Source organism: Choloepus didactylus, chromosome 6, assembly GCF_015220235.1.
Source record: "Choloepus didactylus isolate mChoDid1 chromosome 6, mChoDid1.pri, whole genome shotgun sequence".
In the NCBI taxonomy this organism is placed as follows: domain Eukaryota; kingdom Metazoa; phylum Chordata; class Mammalia; order Pilosa; family Megalonychidae; genus Choloepus; species Choloepus didactylus.
In genome coordinates this window covers 136,275,788-136,295,284 of record NC_051312.1, presented here as the reverse complement: position 1 = coordinate 136,295,284, position 19,497 = coordinate 136,275,788, and the positions used below count along the sequence as shown (strand labels likewise).

The following is a 19,497-nucleotide window of genomic DNA, read 5'->3' as shown; positions in this document are numbered from 1 at the left end:
CTGAACTTCTATTTGTTCATCTATAATACGGGATCATTGATTCAGACATGAAGATTGACTGAGAGAATGTATATGAAATAACCCAATGCCTGTCAAAAGGTAAAACCATTGCAAATGGGAGTTGTTATTGTGATTGTTATTATTCAATGCCATATCCTCAATGTCTGGCAAATAGTCAGCCCTCAATAAATACTTGAGTAAATTACTGAATGAACAATTGAAAAACTGGAGTTATTATTATAGTTAAAACTTGCATTAGAACCCAAACAGAATCTTAAGCCCATTCCTATTTGTCTCTTTTAAGTAAGACAGATAGAGGGACATTCTCTCTTCTTGCATGTCTCCTTCCCCTTCTCCTCCTTCTAATAAGTCTACCACTTCAAGCTTAGGTCAGACCAGAGAAAGTACTTTAAATCATGATACCAAACATGTTATTGGGAAACCAAGTCTTGCAAGCAAAGGGCATGGATTCCTCCATCCATCATGCTCACTGAGTTTGAGCTTACCACTTGCATACATCATATGCTGGGCCTTGCCTTAGGGGGTCTCCCATGAAAGTCAGAGTCTGGTGGAGAAATGTTGTAATAATTAGAATCCAACATAACAGAGCTGGGATAGAGGACAGGGAAAGGGATGTAGGATAGTGGGGAAAGATGACTTCTCCCTGGGAGGACCAAGGAGAGATTGAGAAAGATCTTTGCCAAGGAGGAGCCATTTAAACCAATGATGGTGGTAACAGAGAGGGAGAAGGAATGGGGAGGAGAGGAGGAGGAGGAGGAGGAGAGGGGAGAAGGGGACAGAGGAGGAAGAAGAGGAGGAGAGAGAGGAGGAGGAGTTTTCCAGGCAGAGACAAAGGCATGGGAGGAGGAGCACTGCCGGCAGGGAAGAGCCTGGAGTAAGTCTCCTGGTATATCCGGGCAGCAGTGAGTTGTTCACTGTGGCTAAAATATGGGGTCATGGAAGCAGAAACAAGAGGCAGACTGCAAAGCCTAACGTGCATGCGGTTAACAGACCCTTCTTGAGGGCCTGATGTGTTGGGGCAAGGGGAACATTTGCTAGTGTCTGAAGGTTTCCCCACACAGCATTAGAGAAAACTACAAGAGAACATCACCTTCACATGCTGTTGAAGGTGATTCTGCTTCTGCAGGGCTGAGGAAGCCACCTAGAGAAACCAGAGACCAGCTCCAGTGCTGACTGCCCCTCACCTGGCCACCTCCTTGCAGGCGACCTTGGCCAAATCACAGCCCCCTTTGGGCCTTTTTCCTCATCTGTAAAATGAGCAGGGTGGATAATAGGATTCTGACAATCCCTCATGGCTCTGAAATACTATGTCGAGGATCCCTTTAAGTAATGGAGGGCTGCGGTGATGGGGTGGACTCTTCTTAAAGCGTTTATTAACTTGTGGCTCCCACAGTCATCACTGAGGACCCAGAGGGACAGAAGCAAAATCAAAAGACATCTGCAGAAGATGGATGACTGAAGGGGGCTGACATATCTGTGAGAGTCTAGGGGAATTTATGTGGGTAGCTCCATGGCTATAAATAAAACCGCTTTATCTTATCCAAAACCTCATTCGAGAGGTAAACACCAGACACAGTAATAGACAATTTGGCCGTATCACCCGCCCCATGTCTCACTTGAATGAAAAACAGCAGTCACAAGGCAGGGTAATGGGTTCAGCTGCCTCTTTACAAACATTCATATTGTCGTCTTCAGACAAGTGGGCCTGAGGATGGTGCAGGGGGGGCGATTTCTCTCTGAGATACCTGGTCCCTTTGAGCAGTCCTGCTTGGCTGCCATCCATTCTGAGGCTGCGGGGGGTGGGGAGGCCGGGGATCTCAGGAAAACCCAAGTGAGTGGAGGAGTGGCCCGTGTGCAGGTGTGGGGAGCAGCAACCCCTCCCTTTCCAGTGAGCCCCCGAGGACCTGGGAGACCCTTGCAGCATCACTCCTTGCCCAGCCCATCTAGGTGCAAGGCTGCTGCTTAGCTCGGCAACTTGTGTTTTCTTGACCTACTTCTCTTACAGTTCCCTGCCCTACTCCCGTTCCCATTTCGAGGCCATCTAATTAGCTCCTTCCCATCCACAAGGATCCGGAGACTCTGAAAAAGCTCCCGGAATAACCAAGGAGATAGTAAAACAGGTCCTGGCATGGCTGTTTTGGTTTTCCTTTCCTTTTTTTAACTTCTTTTTTTTTTTCCTCTCTGTTGGCTTAACTTGGCTTCCTGTCCTCTGCAGGGGATGAGACCCAATGTGACCCTGCCAGGCAGCAGGGCCCCTGGCTGGCAGTCAGTGGGAAGTGGCCTAGCATGAACCCAAACCGAGGCCAGGGGAGTCTCGACAGAGCTGGACAAGCGCAGCTCTGAGTGTGGGCCTGGGAGCACCAAGGGCCCTTCGAAGCCCTCTGTCGTCAGCATTGCAGCCAAGAGGGGGATTTGTCAGCTCCACTTTCTGCTTCCAGACTCCCTTTCCGTTCCCCACTAGCGACAAAAGGAAACTGATGGGTTACTGCTTTATCTGTTCTTTCAGAGAAAGAGAAGACCTCACAGCAAATGCTAAATAACTGCAGGCATCTTATAAATTAAGCATCTTAAGGATATGAACAGTTTTGCATTGCAGCTAACCAGAATTAAATGAGGTTTTGAAGTTTTGATAGAAATGAATGGGGAAGAGGGAGAGAAAAAAAAAACAGAGATTTTGTTTTTAATTCTTTTTAAGCACACAGAGTGGTGAGCAGCGGGTGGGGGCTGTGACAGAATCACGTCACTTGCCTGCCTTTTGGGTCCCTATCAGCCATCATTGTATCCGCCTGGAGAAACATGCTTTCAGCGTAACACGACGCAGCTCACAGACCTATAGACTGGGCCCCTAGCCCACCTGTGCCCACCACTGGGGCCTTCTGCCCACCACTAGCATGTCAATCTCACTCTTGCAGGTCTTCAAGGAGTGTAGAGCCATCTGTCCACCGCATTCACTGAGCTGAGCTGGACACTTGCATACGCCAGGTGTTGGGCCAGTCCTGATGGGATATGGAGGAACTGGAGAGCTTTACGACAATTCTCTGGGACTCAGCATCCCCCTAGAACTGTCACCTAACCTTGCCCCTGGGGTCCCGCTGTTTCCTTGGATGGGGCTTCTTGCAACCTACACTCTACCTGCCTGAATTTAAAACAATGATACTGAACATGTTATTGGGAAACCAAGTCTTGCAAAGGGCACGGATTCATCCATCCATCATGGTCATTCAGTTTCTCACTGCTGTGCTACACTGACTACCTACACTGACCATCCCCTTTACCACACACACACACTTAGACACAGACACCCATGACCCCTGGCACCCAACATTTGTCTTGACTCCATAGGTTCTCTATTGCTGGGCCCTCAGATGATCAGACTGTGCCTGCTGGCCTGGACTTGCTCCTGGTTCATGCCCCTGGGGCTGTATTTCCAGAACTCAGGATCTGGAGTGCTCCAGCACTTGTTCAGCCCTGCCAGGGAAGGGGCACTTGATTTCCCAGGCCCTCCTGGACCCCTCCAGTGATGGAGAAAGGGGAGGAGCTGATGGCTCAGGGAGCAGCACTGCCTGCCCACACCTAGAGCCAGCATCCCAACAGCCGCAAGAAAGGAAAGTGCAGTCACAACACACCTTTCCAGAACCAGGCAAAGGTGAGCAGACACAAAGTCAGGGGACCTTCCAAGAGGCAGGGCCAAGGTCACCAAGGAGCCACCAGGATTCATCCAAACAGCCCTGGGAAAGGCACCATCTCCAGGAAGCCTTCTCGGATTGATCAGAGGAGAGGAAAGGTGACCTCTTCTCTTATCTCAGCCCTGGATTTGGAATCCCCGTGGCCATTTCCACCCTCATTCATCACCTGACAGCTGCCCCTTAATGCGCTAGGCTGGGTCAGTCATAAACCATAATGGGGAGTTAGCAGCACATTTATTCCGTTCACAAGGGCGGCTCACACAGCTTATCAACTGCCCCCTGCCCCCAGATCCCAGCCAGATTCTGGGAGGGCACAGTGCAGGGGACAGGCAGCTTCCCATAGGTCCAGAGCAGCAGCAACATCCCCTGTGACTGTGGAGTGATGGGTGGGGGCACCACCCAGCGCCAGATGCCCCCCGGTGTGCAGCGAGAGCGGCACTTACCGATCCTCAGGGAGTGGGGGCTGCAGGCGACCATCAGGAGCCACGCCGGGAGCAGCACCAGAGGCGCCGAGACGCGGGGCATCTTCTATAAATCCTCATGGAGCCCTCTGCTGGTCTGGGCATGACATAACTCTGCAAGACAGCAGGGGGCCACATTGAGTCCTCCGCCCTGCAAGATGCCCTCCCCATCCATCCCGGAGCAGCGAGCCATGGAGGGGCAACGATCCCTCCAGAAGAACTTGGGGCAGCTCCCGTGAGAGAGCTCCCGGGCTGGCTTGGTCTCCTGCCCACCTCCCACCCCCATGCCCAGGCACAAAAAAGGCTCAGGCTTGAACTCCCTGCCCCTGAGCTATGTGGGGCAGGCTGGAGTTTCTGTAGTGGAATGATTTATGTCCCCTCTCCCTTTTCAAGTCTCTAATTGGGAGTGAAAACCTTCATTTGCTCTCAAGGAACTGAAGCCATAGTGAGCAGAAGAGGAAGGAGTGGGGAGGGTTATTTCATTGTCCCCAAACAGACTGCACGTCCTGCACACTGGGGAGCCCTGCGGTGGAGGCGCCCGGGGACAAGCAGCATGGTCTCGGTGAGAGCCTCTCCCTCCCTCTCAAGTCTGCTTCCTCACACAGAAAACTGGTAGAGTAACAGCCAACCGGTGGAGTTGAATGAGGACTCACTGGGATAACACGGGAGAGGCTGTCATGCTCAGGGCCTGGCCTAAGGGAGGGGCCGGACAAATACCAGTTCCTCCCCAGCCAGATGTGTGAGGTCTGTGCCCAGCAAATCCTGGGGGCAGAAGCCAACATCCCGGGTCAGCAGCCGGTGGAAAATGAGCCCTCAATCCTTCCCCCATCAATGTCCGAGGCAGGTGGGCCCAAGATGACAAAGTCAGAACCCTGGCGGGGGCTGCCTCCCCCCAAGGCAGATGGACATTGGACCCTCTCCCCCCACCCCCAGCAACTCAGGGACCCAGAAGCCCAGGTCTGGAGGCTGCCAGCTCTGCCCCCATCACTGGGGTGAGGGTGAACTGGGGTGAGTGCCTGGCTTAGCTAATGCCAGGAGCCCTTGGTTAGGAGAGTGGTATTAAAATGATTCCCCACACCCCAATCCAATAGAAAAACGGACAGAAGACTAAAGACTATATTCAAATGGCCTATAAACATTTGAAAAGGTGCTCAGTTTCATTAGGCGTAAGGAAAATGCAATTGAAAGCCCCAATAACAGACCACTATCCATCCACCAGAATGGTTAAAATAAAAAGATGGACATATCAAACACCAGCAAGGATACAGAGCAACCAGAACTCTCATAGGCAGCTAGTGGGAGTGGAAATTGGTGCAATAGCTTTGGAAAACTGATCTACCAGAGCTTGCACATTCCCTGATCACCTGCGGATTCCATTCCTAGTATCTTTCCAACAGAAATGCAAGTATATGCTCACCAAAGACAGGGACGAGAATGTTCACAGCAGCATTCTTTGGATTTTCCCAGTCTGGAAACTACCCAAATGTCCAATGGCAGAATAGAGAAATATATTGCTGCATATTCACACAATGGAATGTTATGCAGAAATTAAAATGAACACTGAACAACTACATTATCTCATAAACATAATATTGAGTGAAAGAAACCAGGCACAAAAGATTACATATGTCGTGATTCTACTTATATAAAATACAAAAACAGACACAACTCTTCTGTGCCGTTAGTAAGTCCAGATAATGGTTACCCCTGGGGGTGGGTGGTGACTGGACGGGACACGGGGGTCTCCTGGGGAGGCTGGTGATATTGTTTCTTGCTCTGGATGTTGTTCACATGAGTGTGCTCAGTTTGTGAAAATTCATTGAGCTGTATGCCTATGCTATGTAACAATTCAGAAAATTTTTCAGTGACCCCCCCCCCCCCACCCCATTACACACACACTCAGTGTTCCAGCCAGCTCCTTGTGGTTTCCTCTGCCTGAAGCATGCTCTTCTCCCCCTGTCCCCCGCCCTTTGAGAGAATTAGGCCCCTCTCTGCCCTCCAGCACAGCACCCTCTGAAAGTTTTCCTTATGTGTTCACACGTGGGCTTGGTGGGGGCTCCTCGGGGCAAGGGCTGTTTCCGGTTTACAGCCGTGTCCCCAGCATCAACTTGTCCCCAAAGGGTGCACAGGATGGATTTGTTCACTGAAGGGAAGGCCTCAGGCAATATCCTGCTACAGGAAGGCAGAGGAAAATAAAGGGTAAAGGATCTGGGTAAAGGCATCTCTGCTGTTGGCAAATCAGGCTCAGAATCTTTGTGCTTTAATTCATGAGTGCTGGTGCAGGGAAAAATTAAAGCAAACACAGTCTCAAGGGGAGCCTGACATCCTTACTCATTATAGATACAAGTTGACCCTTCGATCATTATCTGTCTCCCCACAAGAATATAAGCTCAACCAGGGGCAGGGGAGGGGGACAGAAACCCTATTTTTCTGTGTCCCCAGGGCTCATGACAGTCCTAGGCATACATTATGGTCTCGATAAATATTCATTGAATGGATAAATGAATGAACTGTCAAAGAGGAAAACAACTGTAAAAATCTGGTTAGGTTATATAACACTAAATACGATCATTTACATCCAGTGCCTTCCATCTAGGCCCGAACAGCACACTGCACAAAAGTTACTATGCAGACAGCTAAGGAGGTGTCAGATTAGCCTGGGTGACGGTTTGATGACAGGACTACACTCAGTCTGTACAGCCCAACTTTCACCATTCAGGGCTCCGAAGCCTGGGAGTGGTGGGGCCTGTACTGAAGTGGGGGAGCACCCACACATCCTGGGATGCTCCGGGGCCTCTGCTGTGTGATGGGCACGATGGTGAGAAATCATCTCCCCCCAGCTTCACAAGGACAACAGAACCACTACTTTACCTGTTTGTAAGGCCTGAAGTTTGCAAAATCCACTACCCAGTCATTATCTCATATTTAATGCACAGAACGAGCTCTTGCACAGATGAGAAAGCTGAGCCCAAGAAAGGAGAAGAGCCTTGCTCAAGGTCAAACAGCTGTTACAAGGCAGGGTCAGGGCTGGACAGTTCTCCAACTCCACTGGCTTTTCTTCTATCCCCTAAATCTGTGTCTGAGGGGAGAAAGATGGAGCTTTTAGGTTCTTTATTAAAAAGCATAAAGAATTTTGAGGTATTCTTTTCAGTTTAATGTTCCGATGAATCTGGTCTTAGAACCTAACAGCACAGCCTTCATCTACTGAAAATATTTTAATAATTTAGGATTCAAAAGGAAGTTATACAATTAGAATAAGCAAACTCATAGAGTCAGAATCTGGAATATAGGCTATGAGGGGACAAGGTGGGGATAGGGAATGGGAAGTTAAGGCTTAAAAAGTACAGGGTTCCTATTTGGAACGATGGAACGGGTTTGGTAATGGATGGTGGTGATGGTAGCACAACACTGTGAACACGATTAACAGCACTGAACTATGTCTCTCAACACGATTAAAAGAGGAAATGTTAGATCACATATATGGTAAAAGAATAACACTTTTTTAAAAAATCCATGGAACTACACTACACAAACAGCAAGCCCTAGGTTAAACCATGGACTTTAATCAATAGTACAATTATTAAAACATGCTATCATAAATTGCAACAAATGTTTCACATTAATGCAAGATGTTGATGGTGAGGTGGTATATGGGAATCTTGTATTTTATTCATGATTGCTCTGTAAACCCGTAACTTCTCTAACAATAAAAGGGTACATGCTGAATGAGAGGAATTAGGAAAATGCAAAAAGGCATGAAAGAAGAAAACAATAATGCCTATGATCTCACTATTCAGAAGAAAGAACTCCTAAATTTTGAAAATTCTATACTGCCACGTGTCTCTATTTATGTGTATACATATATGATGAATGAGTATGTTTGTATAATCATGAATTAATACAATACTAAATTATGGTCATACTATAAAAAAAAGTTAGCCTGGGATATATTTCCTCAAAAAGTTAAACAGAATTCCCACATGACCCAGCAATTACACTCCTACTTATATACCCTATAGAACTGAAAACAGGGTTTGAACAAATATTTGTTCACCAATGTTCATAGCAGCATTATTCACAATTGCCAAAAGTTGGAAACCATCCAAGTGTCCAACAATGGATGAATGGATAAACAAAATGTGGTATGACCATACAGCTGAAGATTATTCAGCCGTAAAAAGGAGTTGAGCTTTGATCCATGAACCTTGAAAACATTATACAGAGTGAAAGAAGCTAGACACAAAGGGTCACATATTGTGGGATTCCATTTATAGGAAATATCCAGAATAGGTAAATGCATAGACCCAGAAGCAGAATGATGGTTACCAGGGGCTGGGGGAAGGGGTATGCGGAGGGATTGCTTAACAGGCATAGCATTTCCTTCTGGGATGATGGAAATGTTTTGGAATTTGCTATAGGTGGTGGTTGCATGACATTGTGAATGCACTGAATGCCACTGAATTGTACAATTTAAAATGGTTAATTTTATGTTAGGTGAATTTCACCTCACATCAACAAAAAGGAGAAGAAAAGACAGAAATTATCCTGGAGTCAGAGCACTGAGACCCTCCTCCCATTAAATTTACCCTTCCCTGGGGGGTGTCATCTTCACCCATGGCTCCTTACCACCTGCATGCTGGACCTTCTAAATTGTCATCCCAAGCCTGGGATGTGTGCACTTACACAGCTCTCTCCAGAAATCTCCACCTGGATGTCCCATACACCTTGACTCTCCACCGCTCACCACCATCTACTTCCACACTGTCCTCCTCAGTCGGGGGCACCACGATCCACCAGTCATCAATGCCAGGAACGTGAGAGTCACCCTCCATGTCTCCTTCCCTGCCTCCCCATCCAATCAGTCACCAAGTCCCAATATTCTGTCTCCTACACTCTATAACCTCTCCTTTGCAGTTGACACACCACACGCTGGCCATTTGTCAGCAATAACCTGGGCCTCTGCAGTGACATCCTCATGGATCTCCCTTCCTTGGGGCTTTCTCTCTCCAGCTGGTTGCCCACACAGTGCCCCAAGGGTTCTTACTAAAAGGCTAACTTGCTAATAGCTCTCCACTCTATACGCCCCTTTACAGTCTGGCCCCTGCTTACCGTCTCCACCACCCATCCCACTGCACCTGACACTCCAGAGCTGAACCCCCGACTTCCCTAACCATGGGCATCCTCACTGAGCCACCCTTTGCCTGTGCTCTTCCTTCCACTTGGGATATTGTCCCATCCCTGAATTCCTGGCTCGGCTCATCACCTCCCTCTGAGGCTTCCTTGGGTCCCTCCCCCATATGCTCCCACCACCCCTGAGTGCTCCTACACCAGGGCGAACAGCATGCTCACAGCCACAACCCTGCCTGTCCCCACAAAACCGTAGCTTTTTTTTGGGAGGGTGGTGCTGTCCCAAGCACCCAGCACCCCAGCTGGCACAAAGTGGGTGCTCTATTCATATTGACTGAACGAGTAAATGAACAGATGGTCAAAGGGGCATCTTCTGAATCGACGTCAATAGGAAATAAATTCCCAGCTTGGCTGTCTATTTTGTATATTCGCTGTGGTTAAAATAAGCATCCTCAGCAGACACAAAGCTGCATATCCAGGCAGAAGGTAATCACCGCAATATATGATGGGAAGGGGGGAGGCAAACGTGTGCTGCCCTTTTATTCTGTGGTGGGGGCTTCACATGCAACACCCTGTTTAAGGGAGGGGGTTTGCTGGTAGTAACAGCTGAGAACAAGGGTTTGAGTCCTGCACTGCTATTTACTAGCTATACACTGGGGGCAAGGTACTTAAATTCTCTAAACCTCAATTTCTTCATTTGTAATTTGGGAATAATAACAGTATCTTCAGTGAGTGGTTATAAAGATTAAATGACAAGAGGCTTGTACGGTGTTGCTCGTCGTAAGCACCCGATAAATATTCACTATTTATTCATTATCATCATCATTACCCTGTAAGATAGTGTTCACCCCCATTTCACACATGTGGAAGCTGAGGCTCAGAGAAGCTCAGTAACATCTCCAAGGTCATACAACTAACTAAAGCATAAGTGCTGGGGTTCAAATTCAAGAGTATCTAATCATATGCAATCACAGAGCCTGGGTTCCTTCTTTGGCTGCAGTTGACTATGGAAGTCCTAGGGGGAGAATACAAGATTGGCTTCTGATTTCCAAGCGTCTCTGACAGTTCAGTTCCCACCTAGACAGAACTGGGCCCGTCCTGCACTTTGGGTGACTCCGAAGGCGGAGAGTTCAGAAACAGAACTCTGCCATGGAACTGAGGACCCTGCTCCTGTTTGACACCCTGGGGTAGCCATGCCCTGTGAGGTGCAGCATTGGGACCCAGTGGCCACCAAGTTGAACCTGGCTCTGGGCCTTGTTCTGTGGATGTCCTCACACCAGTGCTCCCCTCCGAGCCCGTGTCCTCACCAGCAGCATGGGAGGAACAGAGCCTCCCTCCCCAGCACCTAGAAGAGCACTTAGGCATGATGCAGATGTGATAAATATTGTCAAATGTGTGCATGAATGAATGAACTGATATTTATCTTTGCACTTAATTATGCTTTATCTCCATAACTAGACTGTACACCCCTGGGGGGCAAGGAAACATCCCTTTTGGGTGTGTTTCCTCCTGGCACACTTCCTACAGTGCCTGTATGGAGAAGATGCTCAAGAGTTGCTTCCTGTTTCCCGACCAGTGGCCGGTGTGCAACTCCGGATGGCACAGCCTCCCAACAGCTCGCTGCATCCAGGCGGTGCACAGCTGCCCGGACTCCTGTGGTGCTAAATGGCCTGTCTTCTCCCGACCTGTCAGCAGTCCCTTGTTCGTCTCCATCTCTCCTTCGTAGGGTTATTACGCCATTAATCATGATTTTCCGGGGTGGGTTGGAGAAGAGGCTGGCAGCCACCAGACGGTGTTTGTTGGCAGGGAGGACAGAGGAAATCAGAGGGGCAGCAGATTAATTACAGGTTTTCCGTCGCCTGTGGGCAACAAGATCTTGATTACTCCTCATGACGTTGTGGGCTCTTCAAGACAAATGGACGTGGGCTTCTTTGCTGTTCCCTGACTCCCCCTGGTTGGGAGAAACTCCAAGCGGCCACCGGCAGCCAGTCTGCGTGGAATAGCAGATGGATTATGTTGGGTGGTGGGGTGGCCTGGGCAGGGGAATGGCCCCCATGAGGGAGAATCAAAGTTTGTGGCCTCAGTCGGGTACCCCTTTGTAGGGATGCTGTCTCCCTGGCAACAAGGTGTGCGATGCGAGGACACAGGCCCTGGCCTGGGAGGCAGGGACCTGGGTGTCAGGCAGGCTCTACCTTTCACCAGCTCTGGGAGTCTATCAATCACCTCTCTGAGCCTCAGTTTCTCATTCTGCAAAATGAGGGCGTCAGACCAGATGATCACTATGGTTCTTTTTAGATTATTTAGCTCATTAGCCCCAACTGCAGATGTGGAACCCAAAGGCATACAGGTTGAAGGACATGCCCTATGGGGTACAGAGCTCAGGACCCAATGGCCACCAGGGTGAACCTGGCTCTGGGCCTTATTCAGTGGATATGCTTGCGCCGGTGCTCCCCTCCCCCACGTCCTCACCAGGACACCAGGAGAGCAGGGAACACGTCAGGATTTCCCACCTGTGTTCCCAGTGCCGAGCACAGGGGCCAGGTGATCAGCTCCAGGAGCCAGTCCTTACCCATCACTCTCTATACCCACCTTCTCTATGTGCCCCAGAACCTGGCACACAGCAGGCCCTTGAGGAAACATTGGGTGGTGATTGTGGTGATTACAATGATGTTAAAGCCATGTAGATCTAGGGCCTAACTGTATACCAAATCAGGGGGAAAGCAACAGATAAATGAGTCTGAGAGTGTCCTCTGGCAAAACAATCAGCCCAGGTGTCCTCAACCTTTAGAATTTATCATCGGGAGATGCTTCCAGGAGCTGGTGATGAGTTACAACGGGGCAAGTGAGCCAGGGCTGGCCTGGCATTGGGCACTGGACCCCAAAGAGCAACGGCCGGAATGACCTTCCAGTCCAGATGTGGCATTTAGGTGAGAACCCTCAGGGCGCACAACTGCAGGCAGACATTCTGACAAGTGGCTTCCTTTCTCAGGCACTGATGAGCAAGACGTGAGGATTCCCATCTTTTCTCCTCTCTAAATTGCCTTCCCTATAGGTTTCAAGCTGAAGCCCCCAGTCTACCTCTAAACAGTGTCCCCTCCCTGGGGGTGGAAGCACACATCCCTGGCTTCCAATCCCAGGGCTACCACGATGGGTCCTTCAGCTGGACACTGGACCCCTGAAAGCTTCATTACTACAATCGTAGAAGTGTGGGTGGGGATGCCTGCCTTGAAAGGGTGTTGCAAGGATTAACTGAGATTGTACGAACAAAGCAGTCTGTAAATGTGAACTTCCTTCCTTTCACCTTTTGCTGCCCTCTCCCCATTCAAACACTTCTCTCCAGCCCTTGGACACGAAACACCCTTGACTGCCTTCACGTCTTCTCCAACAAGCCGCCTCGCTTGCCTGCTTGCTAATATTAATCCATAGCCCTTTCACCTTCAAAATGCTGCTCCAAATCAATCCCATTCTGGAAGCCTGGTTTAGGAGACGCCTCAGCGGACTGGAGGTGGGAGACCTGTGTGACCTTCAACACATCACTTAACCTCCCAGGTCTTCCATTTCCTCTTCTGCAAAATGGGGGAAATTATACGCACACCATCTACTTTACAGGGTGGCCAAGAGGATCAAATGAAATAATGGATATGGAATTACTTTGCAAATGAGTAAAGTGCTTTCTAGGCAAAATGATGTCTTCTGTTCCTTTATCCTCAACTGGCCAAAGCATATAAATACACTTAATACAGCTATATGAGTTGTACTTCATTCATTCAACAAATATTTCTATTGAGTGGCTGCTGTGTGCCAGAGAGTGTGCTAGGCCCTGGGATACAGTCACTGACCTCGTGGAGCTTACGGTCTAGAGGAGGAGAAATTAATCACATACTCAGACAAGTAGTTACTATAATTACAGGCCACAGAGGAAAAGTACAGGTTGCTTTTAGAATGTGTACCAGGAAGACCTGGCCCTGTCTAAGGTAAGAGTGGAAGGATATGACGATGAGACTTTTGGCCTGAGTTGGCCAGGTGAAGGGGGCAGGGTGGGCAGGAGAAGGAGAGCAGCAGAGGGGACAGCACGTGAAGAGACTGAGGCCTTGATGGGAGGTAACATGGAGAGTTCCTGAAAGGGAAGGGACCCCACTGAGCTGGAAAGCTGAGAGCTTCCTCTCTGGGTCTCTGCGTGTTTATGCCCAGTCTCCCTTATCGGGTGTGGCCTCTCCAGAGACGAAAGCCTGTCCCCTCTCTCTGCCCCCTGGGTCGGGGAGAAGGCTCTGCAGCTGGAACCGATTATCTCGATGAGTCGCACAGGACCCAGCATCCTCGTCAGGGAAGGTGAGGGGCCGCAGCACCTGCCATCTCCTTCCCTCTGAAATGGAGGAGCTTAGAAGTGAGAAGACTGAGAGTTAATCACCAGCCTGCAGAGAATGAGGACCACCGGCTCTGAGATGAAGGCCTGGACCGGCTCTGAATGGTGATAAACGTCCCTGGCATTTATCTGAAGCCACCAGCCTGGGCCCCGGGGGAGTGAGGCTCCTGGCAGTGCCCACGTGGAGGCTGTGAAATAACACCGCCGAGTGCTGGAGTTGTAACACATTTACAGCAGCGAGACCTTGCAGAGCAGCGAACACAGAGGCACAGACCAAGCAGGGGAGGGGACAGAGACACGGAGAGGAACTGCTTTTAAGGATAGCATTTTAATTACCAGCAGAGAAACCCATCCCTCCCTCTTCTGCTAGGGAGCTCTCGGGGTGTTTGGAAGGAGAGAGAGGCTGTTCTGGAAAAGCATGTCCATGCCTTGGGGTGAGACTGCACACTGCAACCTTCTTAGAGAGATTCAAAAAGAGCTCGGGCCACTTAGCCCAGAGAAGGGAAGGGTGGGGATGGCAGTGTGTGGCTGGGGTGGGGGTGGGGGGTTGAGAGATGCAGTCAGAATTTAACCATTCAAAGCCAGAGATGTGTTATTACAGCCGGAGGGCTGCCCCGAGGTGAAAAAGAGAGGAAGGCTCTGGAGCGAGCATTAGTGACAGAGAAGCAGGCTCTGGAGTGGAGAGAGAGCAGCTGGCTTCAGAGGCGGAGCTCCTTCTCTCAGCCTGGCTCAGTCACGGCCAAGTGGAACCTCACGGCGTCTGTTCTCTCCAGGGCCACTTCATGTGCACACACAAGCACATCGGACTTTCCACACGGGTCAGACAGTTGTCAGAGCCAGGCCCTGTCTTTTTCATAAGTCCTGGCCAGAAAGGGCGAGGAGGCAGCTATCCTGGGAGTGTGCACTTCCAGGGGCAGGGGCGAGCTATGTTTAAATAAAGGTCCACACCAATGTAAGTGGCGACCCCTTCAAAATACAGGGCAGTAGTCGGCACTGGAGACATCCACGGACAGAACAATCTCTGGGAATTGCTTAGGAGCATATGCAGGATTCCTTCCACCCCCTTCCCTGTCAGCCCCCTCACTCAGCATTTACTGCCCTGGGGGTGGGGGGCGAGGCCTGGCCCCAGGATCCCTGAGGGGCAGAGAAGGTAGTGGCTGCCCCTAGAGGGGGGTGATAGGACTGCAGCCGGGGCTTTTCGTTGTAAAGCATTCTCTACTGTTGGCATTTTTAAAGAAGATTGGATTGCTTTTTCAATTAAAAAAACCTGGTTAATAATTTAAAAAACAATAAAGAACCCCGACTGTCTCACTGACTGGCTCTACAACCTGGGGCATGTTACTTAACCCCACAACCCTGGTCTCCTCCCCTATGGCGTGAAGCTCAAATGTGCAGTGAGGTCTGGGCCTGCCCAGGTCCCACGTGGCCACCTAAGACCATTCTCGCCCACCAGGTGCCCTGAGACCCACACTCCCCTCCCGGCCCCACAGACGCACCCCCGATCTCCTCACTTGCTCCCTGCACACCTGCCACCCACCTCCATCTACCTGCAGCCATGGCATGAGCCTCCAAGCCCCCAGGTCTGGCCCATAGCTGGATCTCGAGCCCTCAGTGAGGGGAGGGTCCTCCCTTGGGGAAGGGGAGACCCTGAGGTTGGGGGTGGGGGTGGGGGCAGGTACAGTGAGCTCGGCTCCAGCTGTCAGGCAGGCAGAGAACACCCTCTCCAGGAGCTGCTCTCGGCCTCTGCATCTGTCACTGGACACACAAGAGAGCACAGATCTCACCCAGCCACCCTGACGACACTGCCAATTTCCCTCTGCAGAGGGCCTCCTAGGAGTGCCACAGAAGCCACAGGCAGAGAGGGTGAGTCTGTGGGTTGGAGTCCCAGCAGCTGAAGACCCGGACCCCTTCCCTTCCATAGTCCACAGGGCAGCCTTGGGTGAGTAGCTACGGTGGTCCAGGCCTGGGCTTCCTGGGCTGAGCAAGTGGGGCTGTCCCTGCATCCACCATCCTCCCTATAGGAAACCCGGTGAAGTAGGCACCTAACCCCCAGAGCCCAGTTCGGCTGCCAGCCCAGCTCGCTGCTGAGTGTGGCCCTTCTCCAGAGGGGCACCTCCCCAGCAGGGACCTGGGCACACTTTCCAGATCCCAGCAACACTGCAGTATACCCACACTTTCTGGGCCCAGGAGGCACCAGTGGGATGTCAGAACTCTCAGATACATGTCTGCCCTTGAGACGCTTATGATGTCTTTGTGTGAAAAGTAAAATAACATGTCCATTAATTCATGATCCATGACAGCAACGACACCGTTCTCCCAAAGCAGGGCAGCCTTCATCACCAAACAAGGGAGCAGTGCTAGGAAGACAGAGTGGAAAGGCATCCCTGGAACCCGCAGCTGGAGCGAGAGGCCACACTGAGCCCTGATGCATGTGCCGGAAAGGACAGGTGTGTGCTGGGAAGAGCAGGGGGCGTCCAAAGGACAGCAAATAGCCAAGTTGACAGGGCTCCTTGTGACTCAGGGGCCCAGAGAGAGAGAAGTGTTGGGGTTAGATTCTAGAAGGCCTCAAATGCCAAGGGTAAGGAGTTTGGGCCTTGTCTTCTCGGCAAGCAAGAGCTGTGGAAGTTTCTGGGCAAGGGAGTGACAGGACCAGAGTTATGCTTTAAGGAAATTGATGGGACCCAAGGTGTGCCAGAGGGACTAGAGAGCAGAAAGGCCAGTTCATTAGCCAGGTGGGAGGGGAGTGGGAATGTGGCAGAGTTGACTCTGAAGGGAACTGACCCAAAACCACCTGAACATTCGAGCACTGGGCTTTATCCCACAAACTGGCAAAGGAGGCATCTGAGCAGCCAAGAGTTGGGTAGGCACACACCCTTTGGAGTTCTCCAAGGAAAGGAGAACTCTGGGGCATCAAATACATGGCTGAGTCTGGACCGGGCCCAGCCTGCGAGGCTGTGTTCTGATGAGAATGACTCTGTAGAAGAATCTGGGCTTGGAGACAGAAGCCTGAATTCCAGCTGACTCTGCCATGTGTTCTGTGTGTAACTGTAGTTAGGCCCTAAAATCTCTCTGTGCCTTAGTTTCCCATAAAACAGTCGATACATTCCCTGTCTTCTTGAAAGGGCTGCTGAAAGATCAAAGGGGGCAGTGCATATGAAAAATATTTCAATAGCTTGCTTGCAATCAAAATGTAAGGAAGGTTTCCCCTAAATTACATCTCTGTGGTCGGTCAGTTCTCAGCATCCCATCTCCATCTCCTCCATTTCCCTCCCTGCCCCGTGTTCTAGAATATATGCCTGGCTCCCCACTGCTCAGATTTATTGAATGATTTATCTGTTTCCTACAAAACACCTAGAACAATGTTTTCCATTTAGTTGGAGCTTAATAAGTGTATGATTGATTAATTAATAAAAATGAACCTATAGATATTTTAATCCTATTCATCTTCCCTCTACTCAGTGACTCACTAGAATTTCAAAGCTAGCAAAAAAAAAAAAAAAAATCATCAGGTTGACAAATTGGAGATACCCCTCATCCCGCCATTCACAAAGCTTCACATGATTCATCCCTGAAGGCGGCAGAACAAAGTAGTGGTTATCGAGCTTTGTGTCTGCCTCAGATACAGCTTTCAGAACCTGAACTCGGCTACTTACTAGCTCTTTGACCTTGGGCAAGCAAGTAAAGCCTTCAAACCTCACTTCTCCCATCCATAAAATGGACACTATTTCTGGGTTGCTTTCAAAGATTACCCACAATCTCAGCAGTGTGCCTGCAAATTGCAAGTGCCCAATGCTTGACAGCACTTACTGTTATTATTGCTATCATTGTCTGGCGCCAAATACCATGATTTTAGGGGATTCTATTTAGGTTCAGATTTCCCATTAGTGTGGATGACTGGGAGTGCTCAGTGACTGCCAGTGGATTAAGTCTCATCAGGCTTTCAGTGGAGAAACCAGAGCTGGATGAGCTTTGAAATGTCTGGGCCCCCAAAGCCAACTTAACCTGCTATCCAATGGCATCTGGAGCTGGGGGTGCTGAGAGGATCAGTCGCCCTTATGATGTTAACTCAGTGCTAACGGTGCAAGTGAATTACAAATAAGACCCACCTGCTGTGCTCAGCAACAAAACCCTGCAGGAGGGTAATTGCCTGGAATGTGAGCACAGGGGGACACAGCACAGGCTTGGAACACATTAACCACTGGGAAGAGCAAGTTCCCAACACTTTCATTTTCCACACTGACCCAAAGAGAAGGCAGCAGGCAAGAGAACAGGAATGCAGATGCCAGGTGGGGGAATGTTACAGAACCACAGAAGAAAGGCTCTTCCAGGCAACCACAACCAGCCAGCCCAGCACCAACACAGGCCTGGGAAGAGGAGAGAACATCCGGGTCAGCCACACACAGTCAAGTGTGTCCAAGGTGAGTGTGGATGCCACGGATGCCCAGAGTCTCTAGGCCCCCTCCAGGTGGCCCACCCCCCAGGAAGGCAGCCTCCGTGTGCACACACACACACAGTGAGTGGATCAGGGGTAGGTGATGGGCTCGCCAAGTTGGGTGCGGGCAGTGGTGGCATGAAGATCTTTCATTTGTTTGTTCATTTGTTCCTCCATCCACTCGACATGCATTCATGAGGTATGGCTTGCATGTGGATACGAGATTAATATGGCATAATGCCGTCTGTAAGGAAGACAGGCACAGAGGCCAGTCGCAAGGCACAGGCTGGGAAGTGCAGTCACACAGCCAAGGCACAAGGCAGTGCTGACACAAAGCTCGCAGTGCTGCCTAGGGGTAGTTGCAGAGAAAGACCCTCATGCAGGTTTGAAGGATGGATACAGACACAGATGCATATGTGAATACATACGTACATACATATATGCATATATATGGATACGGATACAGACGTACATATACATAGACATATGTACACAGACATATACATGCACAGATATCCTCAGGATTCAGGCACCTAATGGGGAAAACATGAGACCCAGGGCTTGTATATCTCCACCATGTCTTTAACATGCTCTGCAACCAAAAGGAAAAGGATGAACTCAGGATATGGCAGAAAGCAATCCTTGTCTTTGACAATTCCCATCAACTATTGTAGACAAGAAAGGGTCACCCCTCCACCTTCTCTTCTTCCAGTAGGTTTAATGGATGACCTGACGAGTGACTTCCCTCCTGACCTGGCTGCAAGAGCAGTCTTCCCCCTCCTCCTGAGACGTGGACGTGCCAGGAACCGGGGCAGAGACATTTCAGGAGGCTGTCCAGAGTGGTGCTAAGTGCATTAGCTCTGGGAGGTTGGGTTCCAATCCCGGCTCCCTCCTTTACTAGCTCTGAGCAAGTTGTTCACCTTTTTGAGCCTCAATTGCCTCCACTACAACACAGGGCTAATAACAGCACCCTCCTCCCAGGGCTGGTGGCAGTTTCAAATGAGAAGTGAATGTGAAGTGCTCAGTAGAGTGGCTGGTACTTAGCCAAGTCCCCAATAAACACACTGCAAATATCATTCCCGACCCTATGAGGTATGTCAGAGCCCTCCTTCAAATATGAAGAAACAGAACCTCAGAGAGGTTAAGTAATTTGCCAAGGATCACAAAGCTAATAAGTGATGAGCCAGCATGAAAACAGTTTTGCTGACTCAGACCCACCAGCTGCTCCCACAGGACCGGACTAGATTTAACAAGGGGCACTGCTCAGATGAATCGCAGGACATTTGGCTGCAAGCCCCACAGCCTGTCTTCTAACCTCCAACAAATGCTGGTGGTGCACCTACTAGGTGCTGGGCACTGTGCTTCAACAGGATACCTGGTGTGCAGAATCTACTTGTAAAACTGGTG

General features: G+C 50.0%; 1 protein-coding gene across 2 annotated transcripts in view; it reads right to left on the bottom strand.

Annotated features, from left to right (window-relative positions):
* Positions 1–19,497, bottom strand: part of GRIK4 (glutamate ionotropic receptor kainate type subunit 4) — a 441,993-nt gene that overhangs the window by 309,742 nt on the left and 112,754 nt on the right. For both annotated transcript variants that reach the window (XM_037841751.1, XM_037841749.1), the window contains exon 2: positions 4,151–4,282. In XM_037841751.1, the coding sequence (XP_037697679.1) occupies positions 4,151–4,232 (82 nt within the window). In that variant the 5' untranslated portion in view covers positions 4,233–4,282. The remainder of the gene's footprint in view (positions 1–4,150; positions 4,283–19,497) is intronic.